Source organism: Spermophilus citellus (assembly GCF_964194105.1).
Source record: "Spermophilus citellus genome assembly, chromosome: 4".
Classification (NCBI taxonomy): domain Eukaryota; kingdom Metazoa; phylum Chordata; class Mammalia; order Rodentia; family Sciuridae; genus Spermophilus; species Spermophilus citellus.
The window spans coordinates 7,288,400-7,304,454 of record NC_138185.1 but is presented as its reverse complement, the minus strand read 5'-3'; the positions used below and the strand labels follow the sequence as shown (position 1 = coordinate 7,304,454).

Below are 16,055 nucleotides of genomic sequence, written 5' to 3'. Positions count from 1 at the left end.
GGGCTCGCCCCACGTTCTAGATTCGTTTTCGTTTCTTTTTTGCGCCTCTTCTCACAGAAGCTTCAGATGCCCCTGGACAGACGTGCAAGCTCAATTCATGCCCAGCCACTGCCACTGCCTCCTCTCCCAGGAGGGGGACAGGCAGCTTCTGCGGCTGTGTGGGCTCAGTGGAGACGATCTGCTTAATTGTCAGGCAACAGCCACCACAGGTGCCATCCTAGGTGGCCCTGCCACCAGCTTGGGAGATGGGCTCCTGCACCCGTGAGAAGCCCAGGCGGCCACCTCGGCCTCATATTTCTCCTGGGGGCAGAGGCAGGAACCAGATCCCGGCCCTCGTCACGCCAAGTCCCTGCTGCCAGGCACTGCCCTTCACGGGACTGTTCGCTGCTGGCCCAAGAAGCTGTGTGACCAGAGTGAGCCCAGGAGTGCAGGACCCGTATGTGCAAAGCCACGTGAACACGGACACAGAAGCCCGTTCAGATTCGGCAGCATTTTTTTTTTTTTTAAAGAGAGAGAGAGAGAGAGAATTTTATTTATTTATTACTTTTTTCAGTGGACACAACATCTTTGTTGGTATGTGGTGCTGAGGATCCAACCCGGGCCGCACGCATGCCAGGCCAGCGCGCTACCACTTGAGCCACATCTCCAGCCCAAGCATTTTTATTTCTAAATAAATATCCAGTGACATGACTTTTCCAATCCTGAATCCTCAGTCCAGGGAGACAAGCAGGGGCCCAGCAGCACAGCCGCCCCGCCCAATGCAGCCACCATCCCCTGCAGCCAGGGCCCCCAGTGTTCCTTCCCTGTTTAATTGTTTTTTCCTCCCTGGGGTCCTTAAAGAAAAAATAAACAATAAAAAACCCAAACTTAATTACACAAACCTTAATTTTTAGAGAAAATATGAAAAAAACCACAAGACTCCTATTGGCCGTGAGAATAGATCTGGCCTTGTGGGAACTGCAGCGGAGGGCACTGGAGCCTCTGGTGGAAGCTGGGGCCTCCCAACCATCCCTCCCTTGTCATGTGCAAGTGGCTTCTTTCCTCTGGCCACCAAGCACATTTTTCCTTCCAGCCCCACAGCCCTGAGGGGCTCCCAGCAGCCTCCTGCCTGCAGAGCTGAGAGTCCACACCGTGGGTAAGGGCCCTGGGATGGTGGGGAAATGGGATGGGGCAGGCCATGTAAGAAAGTCTTTCCTTTGTGGCCCATGAATATGCATTTGAGAAATGGTGGGAACCGGCAAGGAGCTAGCTCCTTATTCTCTGGGAGCCTGTACTTAGGCCTGGGCCCTGGAGGTGGGGTCCTGGGAGGACACCCTAATGACTCTGGCTGCAGTGTTGGGAACATCCCAGATTCAGCTTCTGACGCTCCAACCAGCAGGGGAAACACATGGCTGCATTTTGGAGGGAATGGGGAGGTGACCCTATTTTGTATTTTAAAATCCTACCCTACAGCAGAGAGCTGTGAGATTCTCCAGCTGGAATCGGGGGGCAACTCTCTACCTGGGCTTTGCCAGTCCCTGGACTGCCCAGCTAGTGGGGTCCTGGCACAGCTACCCTGCTGAGAGCTCTGCCGGGTGTGGGTCCATGGAAACAGGGACCAAGACTCAGGAGGCCAGGTCTTGCTGAGGGATAGGGATATCTGGCCAGGGTCAAGGAGGCCCCCACTCGCCCGTCTTGGCATCCACCGCACACAAAGGAAGGCATATACGGCAAAAGAGGACGTCTGCGCTGACTGGGGCTGCCACGTTCTGGGCCAGGCAGGGCCCTGCTACAGCCCCATTGTGAGAGGGCCGGTGGCTTGGGCTGAGGACTGGAGGGCTTCGGCTCTGCTCCTGGGCTGAGAGGCTGGGCACCAATGGGCTGAGCCGTCCCCAGCCTGGTCCAGCCCACAGCTGACTTGACCCCTGGGGACTTAGGAAAAGCTCCTGAAGACTCCAATCTCAAGTTGCAGGGTGTGGTTGTTCCAAGAGGTCCTACAACCACAGGTGGCACTGAGTGTACGATTTATCCCAGGAAGTGGGATGTCGGGGGCACAGGCCTGCTGTGGCACTTCTTGGTTTACTGGCTACAGGGCCAGCATTCCCAGGGGCACTCATGCCTCTTACCTCACTCTAAAGCAATACCTTCTGAGCCACAGCTGTCCTGTCTCTTGGCTAGATCTGAAGAAGGCGGGAAGGTATAGCAAAACTGGATCCTTTTATATCTTCTACATTTATTTACTGCCTGAAGTGATACTCCACCTGAAAAACACCTCCAGGGCCTTCTGCTTACTACAAATCAAAACTGGTCACCCTCACCTCTGGGGTTGCTCTTTCAGGCTGCTAAACCCTCACTTACCAGCAGGGGGCAGAGGAGACTCACAAGAGACCCAGGCTAGTGTTGGTAGCGCCCAGGAAAGGTCCCACCCTCCCCACCAGCAAAGCCTGGTGGCCTTTCCACCAAACCTCACAGATGCTCCCCACCATGACATTCTCAGGTCTCAGCAAAAAGTGGGAGGACAAGGCATGATGTGGCTGGGCCACTGGACCTGATGACAATAGTCTGAACTGAGAAGACTCCATCTGTCTCATTGCTTCATCTATAAATCTAAGATTAAAAAAAGAAAATCTTGCCAAGTTACTGAGCTTGCAAAACAACCTTCATCTCTGATATCAGACCCTGGATTTCAGGGGAGAAGAGAAATTAGCTCTGAGCTGGGCTAAGCGATCAACCTGGTCTCAGCTCCCTGTCTATTCTCAGGCAAGGGCGAAGGTCCCCTTCTTCTCTGACCTCTTCTTCCACAGCAAAGAAATGTGGAAAACAAAATTATGCAAGGCAATGGGATGGCTTGAACTATGGGGTCAAGGTGTGGGGCTCTAGGAAGGAAAAGACCACGTGTTAGCTCTATCAAGCACAAACTCACTTCTCATGCATAAAAGCAAACGCGGCTTCCTGCCTGACAACGACAACTTCTAGGCAAGGTGAGCAGTGAGGGCTGGGCCTGGCAAAAATCCTAGGGGGTCTGCGGTCGGTCCTTCCTGACTTCCAGAGTCACCCTGCCTGGGGCACAAGACAGGGAAATACACCTTCTACCAGTCCAAGGCATGCTGGCCCATACAGACCTGGGCCCACAGTGTCCCACTGAGAGCCAAGGACATGCACGTGATGAACTGAATCACCTGAGGGTTCTGCTCGCGACTCCAGCTGGGACCCAGAGCCACAGGGGAACGCTGTCCACGCCTGTGGATGGGCGCAGTGGAGCAGTTACACGAAAGGTGGGTGGGAACGGGGTGTGGGTCACACGGAAACGACTGGCAGCTTCTCACCCTGAGGTGGCAGGGGAGGCAGGGCCCGAGACGGTACCTCTGGGTGGGGAGCTGGCACCCCAGCATGGGAGACGGACAGAAACCAAGATGGTAGGGAAATGAAGAGAACAGAACCCTAAACAGCAGTGAAGGTGGCAGCAGGTAATGGCAGGTGGACATACAGCTGGCAAAGGACCTCAGACTGGATGAACGAGAACACTGGAGCACCAGGACCCAGCGGGGGAGACAGGATGCCGGCCGAGGCAGGAGGCTACCAGACTCCTGGACTTGGTAAAGTGCATGAACTGAAACGGAATCAAGGCAGCCATGGCTGGCCGCAGACACCATTTTCCAGCTTCTCTCTAGGGGGCGCTCTGACCCCACAAAAGAGCCCAATGCCCCAGCCTGAGACCCAGGGCTGCAGCTTCCAACCAGGCTCTAAGAAGGGCCCAGCCCTCAAGGTGGGCACTAGTGTAAACATTCACGATAAGCCCCGAGCAGGGCAGCAGCTGCCTGCCCGGGAAGACAGGCGGTGAGGTGCCAATCAGAGGTAAAGAAAAAGGGTCGCTCAGTTTTTCCTTCTCAGGGGGTTGAGGTTTCTGGCTTTCTGAGCCTGCACGAGGGTCAGAACCACTGCTCCTCACCAGCCCCTGGAGCAGACTCAGCTGGGGAGTGGCACCGACTCAGACCCTACCCCCAGGCTCCAGGCTCAGCGCTCCCTGCAGGCCCTGGCTCGGGCTTCCCTGTCCAGGCCGAACCGCTCTCTTAGGGGCTGCACAGGGGCTGCAGAAGCAGGAGGGGGCACTACCTGTGACGGCGGCCACTCCACTCTGTGGAGGCCCTGCTCAGTGAGGAGTGGGGAGATGAGTGTTTCCAAAGGCCTGGAAAACTGTAGGCTAAGAAGATTCCGCAGCCTCACGTCACTCTCCTTCTGACACCCTGAAGAGGCTGCCAAGTGCAAGTACTTCCAGGGCCACGCTCCGTGTCTGTGGGTGGCAAGGCCCGCCTGGGCCCTGTCTGCCAGAAGGCGCGGCACCCAGCTCGGTCAGAACAGCTCCTGCTCGTCGTCCTCAGAGCCCGACGGGCCCTGGCGCACCTCCTCATACCACTTGTTGGTGAGGCTCTTCATCTGGATGCGCCCATGATGGAGGTCCTGGGGTGGGAGATGAGATGAGCCTGGTCAGTGTGGAGGAGGGGCTTCCCCTGGGCTTCGGGGGGGGGGGGGCAGGACAAGGCACCAGGCAAAGGTAGAGTGTTAAGCAGCCAGCTTTGGGGGCACCAGGAGGGGCCCCTGAGAAACAGGAGGTGAGGAGGCAGATGGTGTGAGGATAAAAATGTGGCACCTCTGCCCCTTTCAGCAACTTAGGGAGACCTTGGCTCAAAATGAAAACTAAAGCTGGGCGTGGTGGCTCATGCCTATAATCCCAGCAGCTCAGGAGGCTGAGGCAGGAGGATAGGGGGTTCAAACCTCTGGCTTTTAGAAGATTAAAAGGGAGGCACTAAGCAACTCAGTGAGACCCTGTCTCTAAATACAACACAAAGTAGGGTGAGGATGTGGTTCTGTGACCAAGTGCCCCTGAGTTCAATCCCCAGTGACCCCACCAACTCCCCAAAAGAATAATGGCCAAAGATGGAGCTCAGCAGTAGAGCACCCCTGGGTTTAATTCCCAGCACCCCCCAAAAAACAAACAAAAAACCCCCCAAACCCCTGCAGCCTCTAGAGTTATCCTCATGCTGGCTGCGTGGCCTCTTGGGCTGGAGCGGGGGCTACTCCCTGGGCCTCAGTTTCCTCGATGTCAGGGAGACCACGGCTGCCTCCTGCAGGTGGCTGGGGTGGAAGGTGGTGCTGCAGCGTGGCCCCTACTTCGTGCTCACGTGCTGACAGCTGGCACCACGGCATGAGCAGCAGAAGGTGCTGGGTGGCTGGAAGAGCCCCAGCCCCAGCGCAGGGGCGTCCACACCGCCTGGCAGTGTACCATGGCTCCCTGAGGCCCTGGCCTGCCTGAAACTTAGCCCAGCTTCAACAGCTGATCAAGGCCCGGAGCCATCAACCAGGAGAACCAAACACGTGAACAGGCTGTTACCAAGTGAAGAGCAAATCCGCAGCCCAGGGAAACAGCAGCTGCCGCTGCACCCACACCCAGCCCGGGAGGCGCTCTCGCGACACTCCCTCCCCCAGCCCTCGGCCAGCCCTCCTGAGGGGAGGCAAGGTCCCACCTCTTGTGTCAGCCTCCGTGTGAAGAAGGGGTTCAGGTACTTGGCGTCCAGCCACATAAAGCCCTTGAGGTCCTGCCGCCGGATGTAGTGGGCCTCATACTCCTCCTCGGTGAGCTCCGACAGGTGCTCGGACTCGATGGTGTTGCCCTGGGGGACGAGGCAGCCGGATGCGTCAGCAGGCACTAACTGGAAGCCCCGCACCACTACCTAGAGGCTTCTGCCCCAGGTCACCAGTGTCCCCAACCCGAAGTGCCTCACACCCAGGCAGGGTGAATGTGGGTACAAACAGCCTCCTGGGAGCCCACGGGAGGTACGACAGTCTCTAAGGACATCATGGATGCCAGGGACGCCTCCTGGCGAGTCAAGTCGGAGGCTCTGGGGCCACTTGAGGGCAGCTTCTGCCGATTGAGTCAGAGCAGGGGAGGGGGGAACAGCTCCAGAGAGGGGTGAAGAAAGGAGCGGCTCCGGAAGGGAGGACCTAGTCTCAGGCACTGTGCGTCTTCCTGCGCTCCCCAAAGCCTCACCAACAGCCCCACCCTTGGCCAGGAGGCCCAAAGGCCAGCAGCACTGGGATGCAGGAGTTTCTGCTCTGCCGGAGGAAGCCGGACGAAGCCACGGAAGGTGCCTGCCAGTCCACCACCTCACCTCCAGCAGGCGTGCTGGCGTGTGCTCGGGAGCGGGGCGAAGGAAGTGCCTTCGGACGCTGTGGAGCAGCGGTTCCCACGCTCTGGCTCACGTCAGCATCACCTGGAGGGCTTGTTAAACCCCCAAACCCTGGGCAGGAGCGGCAGTTTCTGTCTCAGTAAGTCAAGGGTGAGGCCCGAGGATGTGCAGGTCTAAGTGCCCAGTGATGCTGCTGGTGGGACCCCACTGTGAGGACCACCAATGTAGAAAGTGGTGATTTCAAGGGCGGGGCTGGGCTCAGCGGTACAGCGCTCGCTTAGCACGTGCAGGGCACTGGGTTCGATCCTCAGCACCACATAAATATAAATAAATAAAAAATAAAGGCATTGTGTCCAGCTACCACTCAAAATAAACATTAAAAAAAAGAGGAAGTGGTGACTTCGAGCTTAGATTGTGGGAGCTGTGGGACCTCAGCTGGGTGAGTGGGACCCTCCTGTGCCTCGGCATTCCCAGTGGCAAAATGGGGACCAGGAGAGCATCTGCTTCCTGCAGGTACTCAGGATGGCCCGAGACAGGCACATGCCTGCACCTGAGAGGCCCCACAGCAGTCCCCCTGAGGACCTCTCCTGGCCCTCAGCCAGCTGGCTCTCCAGGAATGGTGGCAGCAGCAGCAACTTGTAAGAAATGACCATTTTGGGGGCTCCTCTAGACCTCTAAGACCCTTCGTGGTGAGGCCCAGTAACCTTGTGACGAGCCTGCCGTCCATTCTGATACTCAAGCAAATGTCTGACCCCCATGAGAGATTTTGTTAAAAACAAATAAGGAAGCTGGTGGGTGGGGAGAAAGGCCTGGGAGCATGCGAAAGGCCCTGAAGAGCCCTGTCCCGGCCATGGAAGTTTCCTTCCAGTGGCACAGCCCTGGCTGAGGCCCAGTGTGGAGGTCCCAGGACCAGCCAGGCCTGACCTCCATGTTAGACCAACAGGGAAAAATTTCTGTGACCAGTTACCAGTGGCCTCAAATAAGGGAACCAGAAAAAGATGCATTTCCTGAAACGTGGTGGGGGCAGGATGCAGGAGCCTGCAGGGAGGTCAGCAGGCCCACCTCTGCACAGGGCCTGAGGGTGAAGACACCGCAGGGAGGCACCAGGGCTGTTGGCCCAGAGGTCTGCCTGGTGGCAGGAGGGTGGCTTGCAGGAAGCAGAGGTGGGCAGGGAAATAAGAGTCTCAGCTGGACTGCAGCGGGCCCTGGACCCCTCCAGCCCTAGTCATGCCCTCCCTGTCCTCCAGCCCCCAACAGGAGGTTTTCTGCAGATGACATGATTTTGAAACCTTCCAGCCCTGGGTCCTGAGAGGTGGCTCTGCTACTAGCAGGGGAGGAATGTCCCCAGGGTCCCAGAGGGAAGTACCAGAGCTTGCCCGTGGCCTCATCAAACCCTGAGTCTGGACAGCCTGTCCACCCCAAAGTGCCTTGCTCCAGAACTCCAGTTCCTCCTCAGCACGGTGACTGCACTGTGCTCCGCGATGCGTGCGCGTGCATGTGTATTTCGAGCGCGCACGTGCGCATCATGGAGATGCAGGGCACCCAGAAGCCAGGCTGTTGCCCTGCCTTCTGGCAGCAGGCAGTGACCAGCGGGTCCCCAGCACGCCTGCCCCCGCCCGCCCGGCGGCCACCACTGACCATCTTCTCCGTCTTGCTGAGGTTGACGTCCTTCTTGCTCCTGCGGCGCGCCTTGGTGTCCTCGATGTCCATGAGGCGGATGAGGGGCATGGTGCTGCCGCCCAGCAGCAGGATCGTGAAGAGCACGATGACGATGGTGGTGGTGCCGATCAGCTGCCGCTTCTCCATGGGCTCCAGGTCCAGGTGCAGGCTCAGGGCGTAAGGGATGGCCCCCCGCAGGCCTGGGGGCGGCAGGGTGGTCAGGGGAGCGCCAGGAGGCAGCAGCAGCGGCTGCCCACCAGGTTGTCTGCACCACAGCCCATGCAGGCCGCAGAGGAGTGGGGACGGGGTGGTGCCCCTCCACCCGCTCCACGGCTAGAGACATGTGGTGAGGTGACCCACCCGCTAGGCTGCAAGGCACAGGTGCCTGTGCAGGGAGGCCACCAGGCCTGTGACTCATGCTGGCTGCTGTGGGCCAAGCGCTCGCGGGCGCCCCAGGCCTAGGGCTTTGTGCACAGCAGTCTCCAGTGCGCTCCACCACACACTGAGGAGCCAGCCAGAGCATAGTCGTCCCAGCCGGGGCCATCATGAACAGCAGCAGCACAGGCTGCAGTCGGGAGGTGCCCCCTGAATCTGAGGAGGCTGCCTGTGATGAGCCCCCGGCAGTGCTGGCAGGGCTCTGGCTGCCTGGTGGTGGTGACAGGCTCCTGGGGAGTGACAAGGGTGTGGACTGAGCAGGAGACAGCCCTTCACTCAGTCAGAAACTTCTGGCCACTCTGGTACCCCACAGCCAGACACAGGTGGCCCTGGCCCTGCCCTTGGGAGCTTCCAGAGTGGCTGGGAGGAGTGACCATCAACAAGGACACAGGAGATGCTGAGTGCGGAGAGGGAGGGCGGGGCAGAGACAGCGCAGGGCCCACCCAGGTCCAGGATGGGGCAGTGGGTGGTGAGGGACACAGGCAGGGTTCAGAGCCAGAGGACGAAGCCAAGGGATGTGCTTCCCCTGCTGCCCAGCCAGCACTGCGAGCCTAGCGGCCCTAGACCTGTCTCAGTGAGGCCATGCTGGCCCACGACATCCAGGGAGGCACTCGGCAAGGTCTGCTCAGGGGAACCCGGTGAACCCCGAGCTCCCCAGGGAGCGATGACCTCGAGCACAGCAGGGCGGGGCTATGTCCTGAGGTGGTGCCGGCAGGAGCCTGAGGAGACCCCACAGGTGAGAGGGCAAGGGGCCCGCGGGCCTCAGGCAGTGTGGGCAACAGAGGGAGCCTAAAGCCAGGAGGTGGCTAGGGCGGGGCTGACTGGGCCCAGCAGGTTGGCTGCAGGTGGCACCGGTGACCAGGTAAGGCCAGTTCCGGGGTGCTGGACAGGAGATGAAGAAGTGGAGACAGTGAGTGAGGGTGGCCTGCCCCGGGGGCCATGGTGGAGGAGGGGACAGGGATGGGACTGAGACTGAAGCCTGGGAAAGAGAAGAGGCTGAAATGGGCATGGGCGGTGCCAGAGAGGCAGAGTCCTCAAAGAGGATCCAGAAAGACTTGGAAATCATGGAGGAAGGGCTATCAGAGGCCAGCTGGCCTCACCCCAACACTCGGCTCTGCAGCATCTGTCCTCCTGCCCTCACTCCCAAATGTGGAGCCCCCGTGGCTTTGTGAACTACCTGACACAGTTCTTGGATTTTCTTGGGAGATTTTCACGACCTGGGATCGACTACTCCAAAGAGTTTTTCTTTTTTCTTTTTTGCATTGCAATTCTTATTACACATATAAAGCGCAATTTTTCATATCTTTGTATATACAAAGTATGTTCACGAAAAAAGTTTTTCTTCCTTGGAAAAAAGGATTAAGAAAAAAATGGGGCTGGGGCCAGGGCTCAGTGGCAGAGCACTCGCCTGGCAGGGGTGGCCAATGGGTTCGATCCTCAGCACTACATCAAAATAAATAAGATAAAGGTATTGTGTTCAACTAAAAAAAATAAAAATTAAAAAAAAAAAGAAAAAATTGAGCTTCATTGTATATGAGTCCATGCGTGTACACACACACACACGTTTTTTGAAAAAAGAGAAATCTGAGACAAATTTCCATTTGTGCCGCCAGAGAGAACATTATAAAGCATGATGCTGTATCCGACCCATATGGGAATGTTTCAATTATAATATTTAAACATGAAAGCACAGAGAACTCTATGAGTTGTTCAAAAATAAATTTAAAGATGGCTGAGGATCCGGTTCTCTAGGAGCCAAAGATTTATGGAGTCATTTCCATCCTTGAGGAAGTAGAGAAACATGATGGAATGGCAGCTGAGACTGTGAATGAGAGCGTCAGAACTCTGTGACTGAAGGAAGAAATACCCAGCATTAACACGCAGGGCTGGCATGGCTGGTGGCAGAGCCTTGCCCGCATGTGCTGGGCCTGGGCCTCACCCCAGCCCTGGAAGACAGAGAATTACCACGTGGTCCGTGAGAATTTTAACTTCTACCTCTTTTATTTTGAGCCATTATGACTTCAGCCTAGAAAACCAGAATTGGCCTGCTCACCCCTGGGCTCACTGGCCTGTCCAGGAGAGGGGTGGACAAAGGAAGGACACACCCTGGCTCTGTCTCCTGTGGTCACAGGATCCCAAGCATGCCCTCTGTCCCCCAGATCTCAGGCTACTGTGGCCAGGTTGCATCTGGTAGGGGCCTGGCTTACAGTAGGGGCCGTTAAATGGGAGTTTTTTGGGGGCGGGTACCAGGGAATGAGCTCAGGGGCACTTGACCACTAAGCCACATCCCCAGTCCTATTTTCTATTTCTCATCTAGAGACAGGGTCTCACTGAGTTGTTTAGCGCCTCCCCTTTGCTGAGGCTGGCTTTGAACTTGTGATCCTCCTGTCTCAGCCTCCCCAGCTGCTGGGATTACATGTGAGCACCACGGCACCTGGCCAAGTGGGAGCTTTTATTAATCTTGGCTTATGAGGCACGTTTGTTTTCAGGGTTTCCAGCAGGTGGCTTCAGGTTCTCCCCAGCTGGTGTGCACCTTTATTATAAATATTTTTCATCCATTTACTCAAGATTTGACTTACCGCTAAACCACATGATGAACATCATCTTCGGGGTGATCTTGTGATCGCGGAAGAAGTTCAGGAGGTAGGAAAGCGGGAAAATGTTGACGGCTCTGCCGAACAGGACGAGCACCTGGTAACAGCGGACAGCCAAGACCCAGAGGGACCCGTCAGCTTCTTCAGGTCCCAGTTTGCCCAAGTCAACGCAGACCCGGAACACACCTGTCACCACGCACCAGCCCCTCAGCCATGAAAGGTGTGACTGGTACAACACCAGGCAGAGCCAGCAGTGGGTGGCTAGAGACGGAGGCCTGGCTTATGGCTCCGTTCTCTCTGGGATCACAGGCACACAGCATCACGCCCGCCTGGTTCCAAAGTCCGAAGAAAGGACCAATAAGTGTCAATGAGGGTTCTGGTAATGACAGCAGAACAGAAGCCAAAGGCCTTGCAGAAACATCCAGAGTGCAACTTCAGGGCAACCTGCCTCCAAAGGTGGCCACCATGGGACAGGTCTGCACTAATCCCCCCCCACGGGGAAAACTCTGGAGGGATAAACCAGGTGTTTCTACCTCACCCGCAGGGACCACGCTCCTCAGGACAAGGAGGACTGAGAAGGCCTACCTGGGCATTTTTCTCTGAGCAGAAAGAAAACATTCTATAAGGAGGCCATAGCCCATTGCTATGGCTTTTAGTTCCCACCATCTCCAAAGGCATTTAGTCTCAACGAAAAGTAGTTTTTTGGGGCTGGGATTGTGGCTCAGCGGTACAGCGCTCGCCTAGCACGGGCGGGACCCAGGTTCGATCCTCAGCACCACATAAAAATAAAGGCATTGTGTTGTGTCCATCTACACCTAAAAATATGTATATATTAAAAAAAAATAGCTGTATGGGGTGGGCTGGGGACGGAGCTCAGTGGCAGAGTGTTACTTAGCAAGGCCCCGATCCCCAGTACTGCAAAAAGAAGAAGGTAAAAACCAAACAAAATATAGCTCTATGTAAAGCTTGAATCTTGCCAACCCCAGCCCCCACATGAACATATTTTAATCCTATTTAGTTTATTTCTCTTAACAAACATAACCTGAGTGTGCTTTGAGTGGTAGGCCTCAGAGAGTCAAGTTAACGACTGCTCCCAATTATCCAGCAGTCCAGAGCCAGGGACTGTGCTAAACATTTCACATGCATCCTATCTGGCTGCATTTGAATCTTGCAGCAGTGTTATGGAGTGGGTGCTACCATCTCCATTTTACAGACAAGCAAACCGAGGCAAGCCGAGGAACTGGGTGAAGCTGACTGGGCAGGAAGAAGTAGATCCAAGGTGTGAACCTGGTCGGACCCCAAAGCCCACAGTCTAGACCACTGAGCTGGGTGTAAGGGTGGAACTATCACCACCTCAACAAAACAGGGGCTCTGCTAGCCGCAGGGCCAGCCTGTGCCCAGTGCTTGGGGTCACTGAGCCACTGCCTGGGGTGTCCTCCCATGTTCCTCCCAGCCCATGGCTAGGACAGTCACCTCCCAGGTTCACCGTAACATCCAATCTCAGCTCCTACACTTTGTTTCAGGTTTAACCAAAGGTGGTCCCTTGACCAAGGACGACAGTAACAGCCACTGTACTTTCTGTAAAAGGCTTTTGTTGCTGTTCTTTTGTCCTGAAACCTGAGTTTGGAGGACAGACAACTGACAAACACCAACAAGCTCCGGCCAAGTGAAAGGCAGAGAGAAGAACCCAGATGGCAGGGAGGACATCTTTCCCTAGGGTTCCTTGTGTCCTCCACGGCTCTCCTGGGCGCCAAGCAGGCGGCCCTTACCAGTTTGCACTTGGTAGGTAAAAGTGCTTTAATAAAGTCTGCTTCCTAATAGCTGGGTTTTAAGTGGAACTGGCAATAAACGTTAACAAAAAACAATTATGCCACACTCCTACAGGAAGGAGTGTCTTGTAAATGCTTGAAATTAATGAGGGACCCAAAAAGATTAAATTAGGAATTAAATTAGGAGTGTAGATCAGCTATTGGGCCTTGGGCTGAGGGATGAGCCCGAACTGGAGAAACAGAGACCAAAGGAGAAACGCAGGCAAGGACCTGGAGGTGTTTGGCCAGATGCCCAAATGCTAGCGGTCTCTGCTGTCACTTGAATCAGATGCTTGAGGGAGCTGGACCTTTCTTTCAAATGCTAAACATTTATTCTCCCTCCCAGTCCCAAAAAGGATTCCATTCTGCTGTAGATGATTACATTTCGCTTTTCCTTATTTATTTGAACCCAGGGTGCTTTACCACTGAGCCATGTGCCCAGCCCTGTTTTATTTTTTTTCTTTTTTCTTTTTTTTTAATTTTAATATTTTATTTTTTAGTTATTGGCTGACACAACATCTTTGTATGTGATGCTGAGGATTGAACCCGGGCCGCACGCATGCTAGGCGAATGCACTACCACTTGAGCCACATCCCAGCCCTTTACTTTTTATTTTGAGACGGGGTCTTGCCATGTTGCTGAGGCTGGCCTTGAACTTGCATTCCTCCTGCTTGAGCTTCATGAGTCACTAGGATTACAGGAATGTGCAGCACTGGGCCCAGCCCCTCTCTTCTTTCTTAAAGGTATATTTTAATTGTTTTACTGCCACCCTCAGCCCAATTATAACCCTGTTTCCATGTCATAAGCATCACCTGGGTAACTCCCCTGGGTGATTCTGAGGAAGTCACCCAGGGTCTGGTAATCTTTACTTTAACCACTATCTAAGGTCATGCTTATAAATAGGCACATTTGTTTAAAAAAAAAAAAAAAAAAACTGCAGTAAGAAGGCGGTATACATCCATTATAAATTTTCCGGAAAAAGGTCAAAGAAAAAAAATCATCCCCATTTTAACAACTGCTGTGAACATTTGTCAGTATTTTCTTTAAAAAAAAAAATGTACTATGAGAGTTTTTTTTTTTTTTAATTTTTTAAAACATGTTAATGGGGGCTGGGGATGTGGCTCAAGTGGTAGCGCGCTCGCCTGGCATACGTGCGGCCCGGGTTCGATCCTCAGCACCACATACAAACAAAGATGTTGTGTCCGCCGAGAACTAAAAAATAAAAATATTAAAAATTCTCTCTCTCTCTCTCTCTCTCTCTCTCCTCTCCCACTCTCTCTTAAAAAAAAAAGATGTTAATGGATTTTTATTTTATTCATTTACTTATATGTGGTGCTGAGAATCAAACCCAGTGCCTCCCACATGCTAGGCAAGCACTCCACCACTGAGCCCCAGCCCCAGCCCCAGCCCCATCAGTATTTTCTTACATACATGGTTATAACTGGTTGCATAATCAATTTTGAAGTCTGCTTTTATCACCTAACATAAAATTGTATAAATTTGGGCTGGGGATATAGCTCAGTTGGTAGAGTGCTTGCCTTGCATGTATAAGGCCCTGGGTTCAATCCCCAGCACCACAAAAAAAAAAAAAAAAATTTATATGAGTTTGTTCTTCTTAGAAGAGACCGTAACATTCAAGTGCACTGAAAATTAAAAACTATGTACAAGTCCTTTTCCAGGATTACTCAGCCACTTAATTTCCATCCCCCCCACCCTCACCCCATCCCCCTTGCATATGATTTTTAACAAAAGAGACTTTAAAACAGAAGTGTGTCTTATGTAGCTGTTGACTCTGAACAGTTAACAGTTACATAAATGAATCCGGAACATGTTATTGATCTACAAATAAGTATTTAAATTAAAAAAAAAAAAACAAGGAAAATACTTACTATGCACCAGATGACAAAGGAAATTTCAAACTTGTGAGGGAAACTAAAAATGGACAGGCCAAGAAATGCAAACACACATGTTTCTGAAACAAACCAAAGAATGGATTATTCAGCCCCAACTATTTTCTTCCAATACAGCGCAAAACTATTAAGCAAACATGCAGAAGCCATGAGCCAATAAGGCACTTTTTTTCATTTTCTGGAAAATACTGCAACCAATATTTTGGTCAAACTGTGCTTGGATTCTTTCTTTTCTGTCACACTAGCTACATGGGCTGTTCTCCAGGATTTCCCAAAGTAATGAGTCAACTGTCAAATACGAACTTAAATAAACACCATCCCACCCGGGGAAGATGATAAACCGAATCTGCCCATGTGCTCAGCACTGTTCTTAGCAAGGGTCCTGATAGCGGCCAAGTGGCAAGAGTTCAGAGCAAATGGCTGAAGGCGCCAGATGACAAGCATGAAAGGGCTTTTGGTTAACTTCTCCGCCAGTGCCACAGTCAAGTGACAGAATGAACATATTGACTGCTGCTGTAGGGTTAGAGAGCAGCCCGAGCCCAGCAGGACTTCAGGAAGAGATCCCCTTCCAGCTCTGGGCTTTGCTCTACAGAGCAAAGGAGCCCTGACTTCCTGTGGGCCAGCAGTCACTTGTGTATCTTAAGAAAAAGCACTTTATAAATTTCTGGGCACCCTGCTTAAACTCTGATGACCTCCAAAACTGCCGATTAACTAGGGAGACACGGACTATATTTTAAAATAGCTGAACATCATAAAGCATTAAAACTGTTTAAAAACATTGCAGTAATGTTTTTTCTTCAAACATGAATATTTTCTTTTTTGGTGCATGCCGAGGATTAAATCCAGGACCTCACACATGACAGGCAAGTTGTCTACCACTGAGCTACACCCCAGCCAAATGTATCTCTCTTTCTCTCTCTCTCTCTCTCTCTTTTTAAATATACTTTTTAGATATATAGACCTTTATTTTATTCATTTATTTATATGTGGTGCTGAGAATCGAACCCAGTGCCTCACACATGCTAGGCAAGCACTCTACCATTGAGCCACAGCCTCAGCCCCACATATCTTTTAATTAATTAATTAATTTATTTAATTTGAGAAAGGGTTTCACTAAGTTGCTGGGGCTGGTTTCAAACTTGCAATCCTCCTGCCTCAGCCTCCTGAAATGTGTATCTTTTTAAAGTGAGTCCACAGCTGAACGATATACTCACCCTTATCCTACTTGAAGGTTTTTTCTTATCTATTAAACATTTTTGTGATCTTTCCAAATCGGCACATTTAGAACATTCATATCTACCTTTTCCCTGGCAGTCTAAATTCTAGTCCTGGGTGTATCACGGTTAACCCACCCTCTGCAGATGAATACTTAGACAAGTTCCATTTGATATTACAAGCTACAACACCACACCCCTGCACACAGGTTAGATTCCTGAAGACTGAATTGCCTGGCCCAGAGAGTACGTGCCTTTTACATTCAGACAG

The 16,055-nt window shown here is 53.0% G+C and overlaps 1 protein-coding gene across 3 annotated transcripts in view; it reads right to left on the bottom strand.

Annotated features, from left to right (window-relative positions):
- Positions 1-4,299: 4,299 nt before the first annotated feature.
- SLC9A8 (solute carrier family 9 member A8) overlaps positions 4,300-16,055 on the bottom strand; it is a 73,009-nt gene continuing 61,253 nt past the window's right edge. For all 3 annotated transcript variants that reach the window (XM_081293024.1, XM_081293025.1, XM_081293026.1), the window contains 5 exons: positions 14,550-14,632; positions 10,838-10,949; positions 7,803-8,023; positions 5,502-5,648; positions 4,300-4,437 (listed from right to left, as the gene is read on the bottom strand). In XM_081293024.1, coding sequence (XP_081149150.1) covers positions 4,330-4,437; positions 5,502-5,648; positions 7,803-8,023; positions 10,838-10,949; positions 14,550-14,632 — 671 coding nt within the window. In that variant the 3' untranslated portion in view covers positions 4,300-4,329. The remainder of the gene's footprint in view (positions 4,438-5,501; positions 5,649-7,802; positions 8,024-10,837; positions 10,950-14,549; positions 14,633-16,055) is intronic.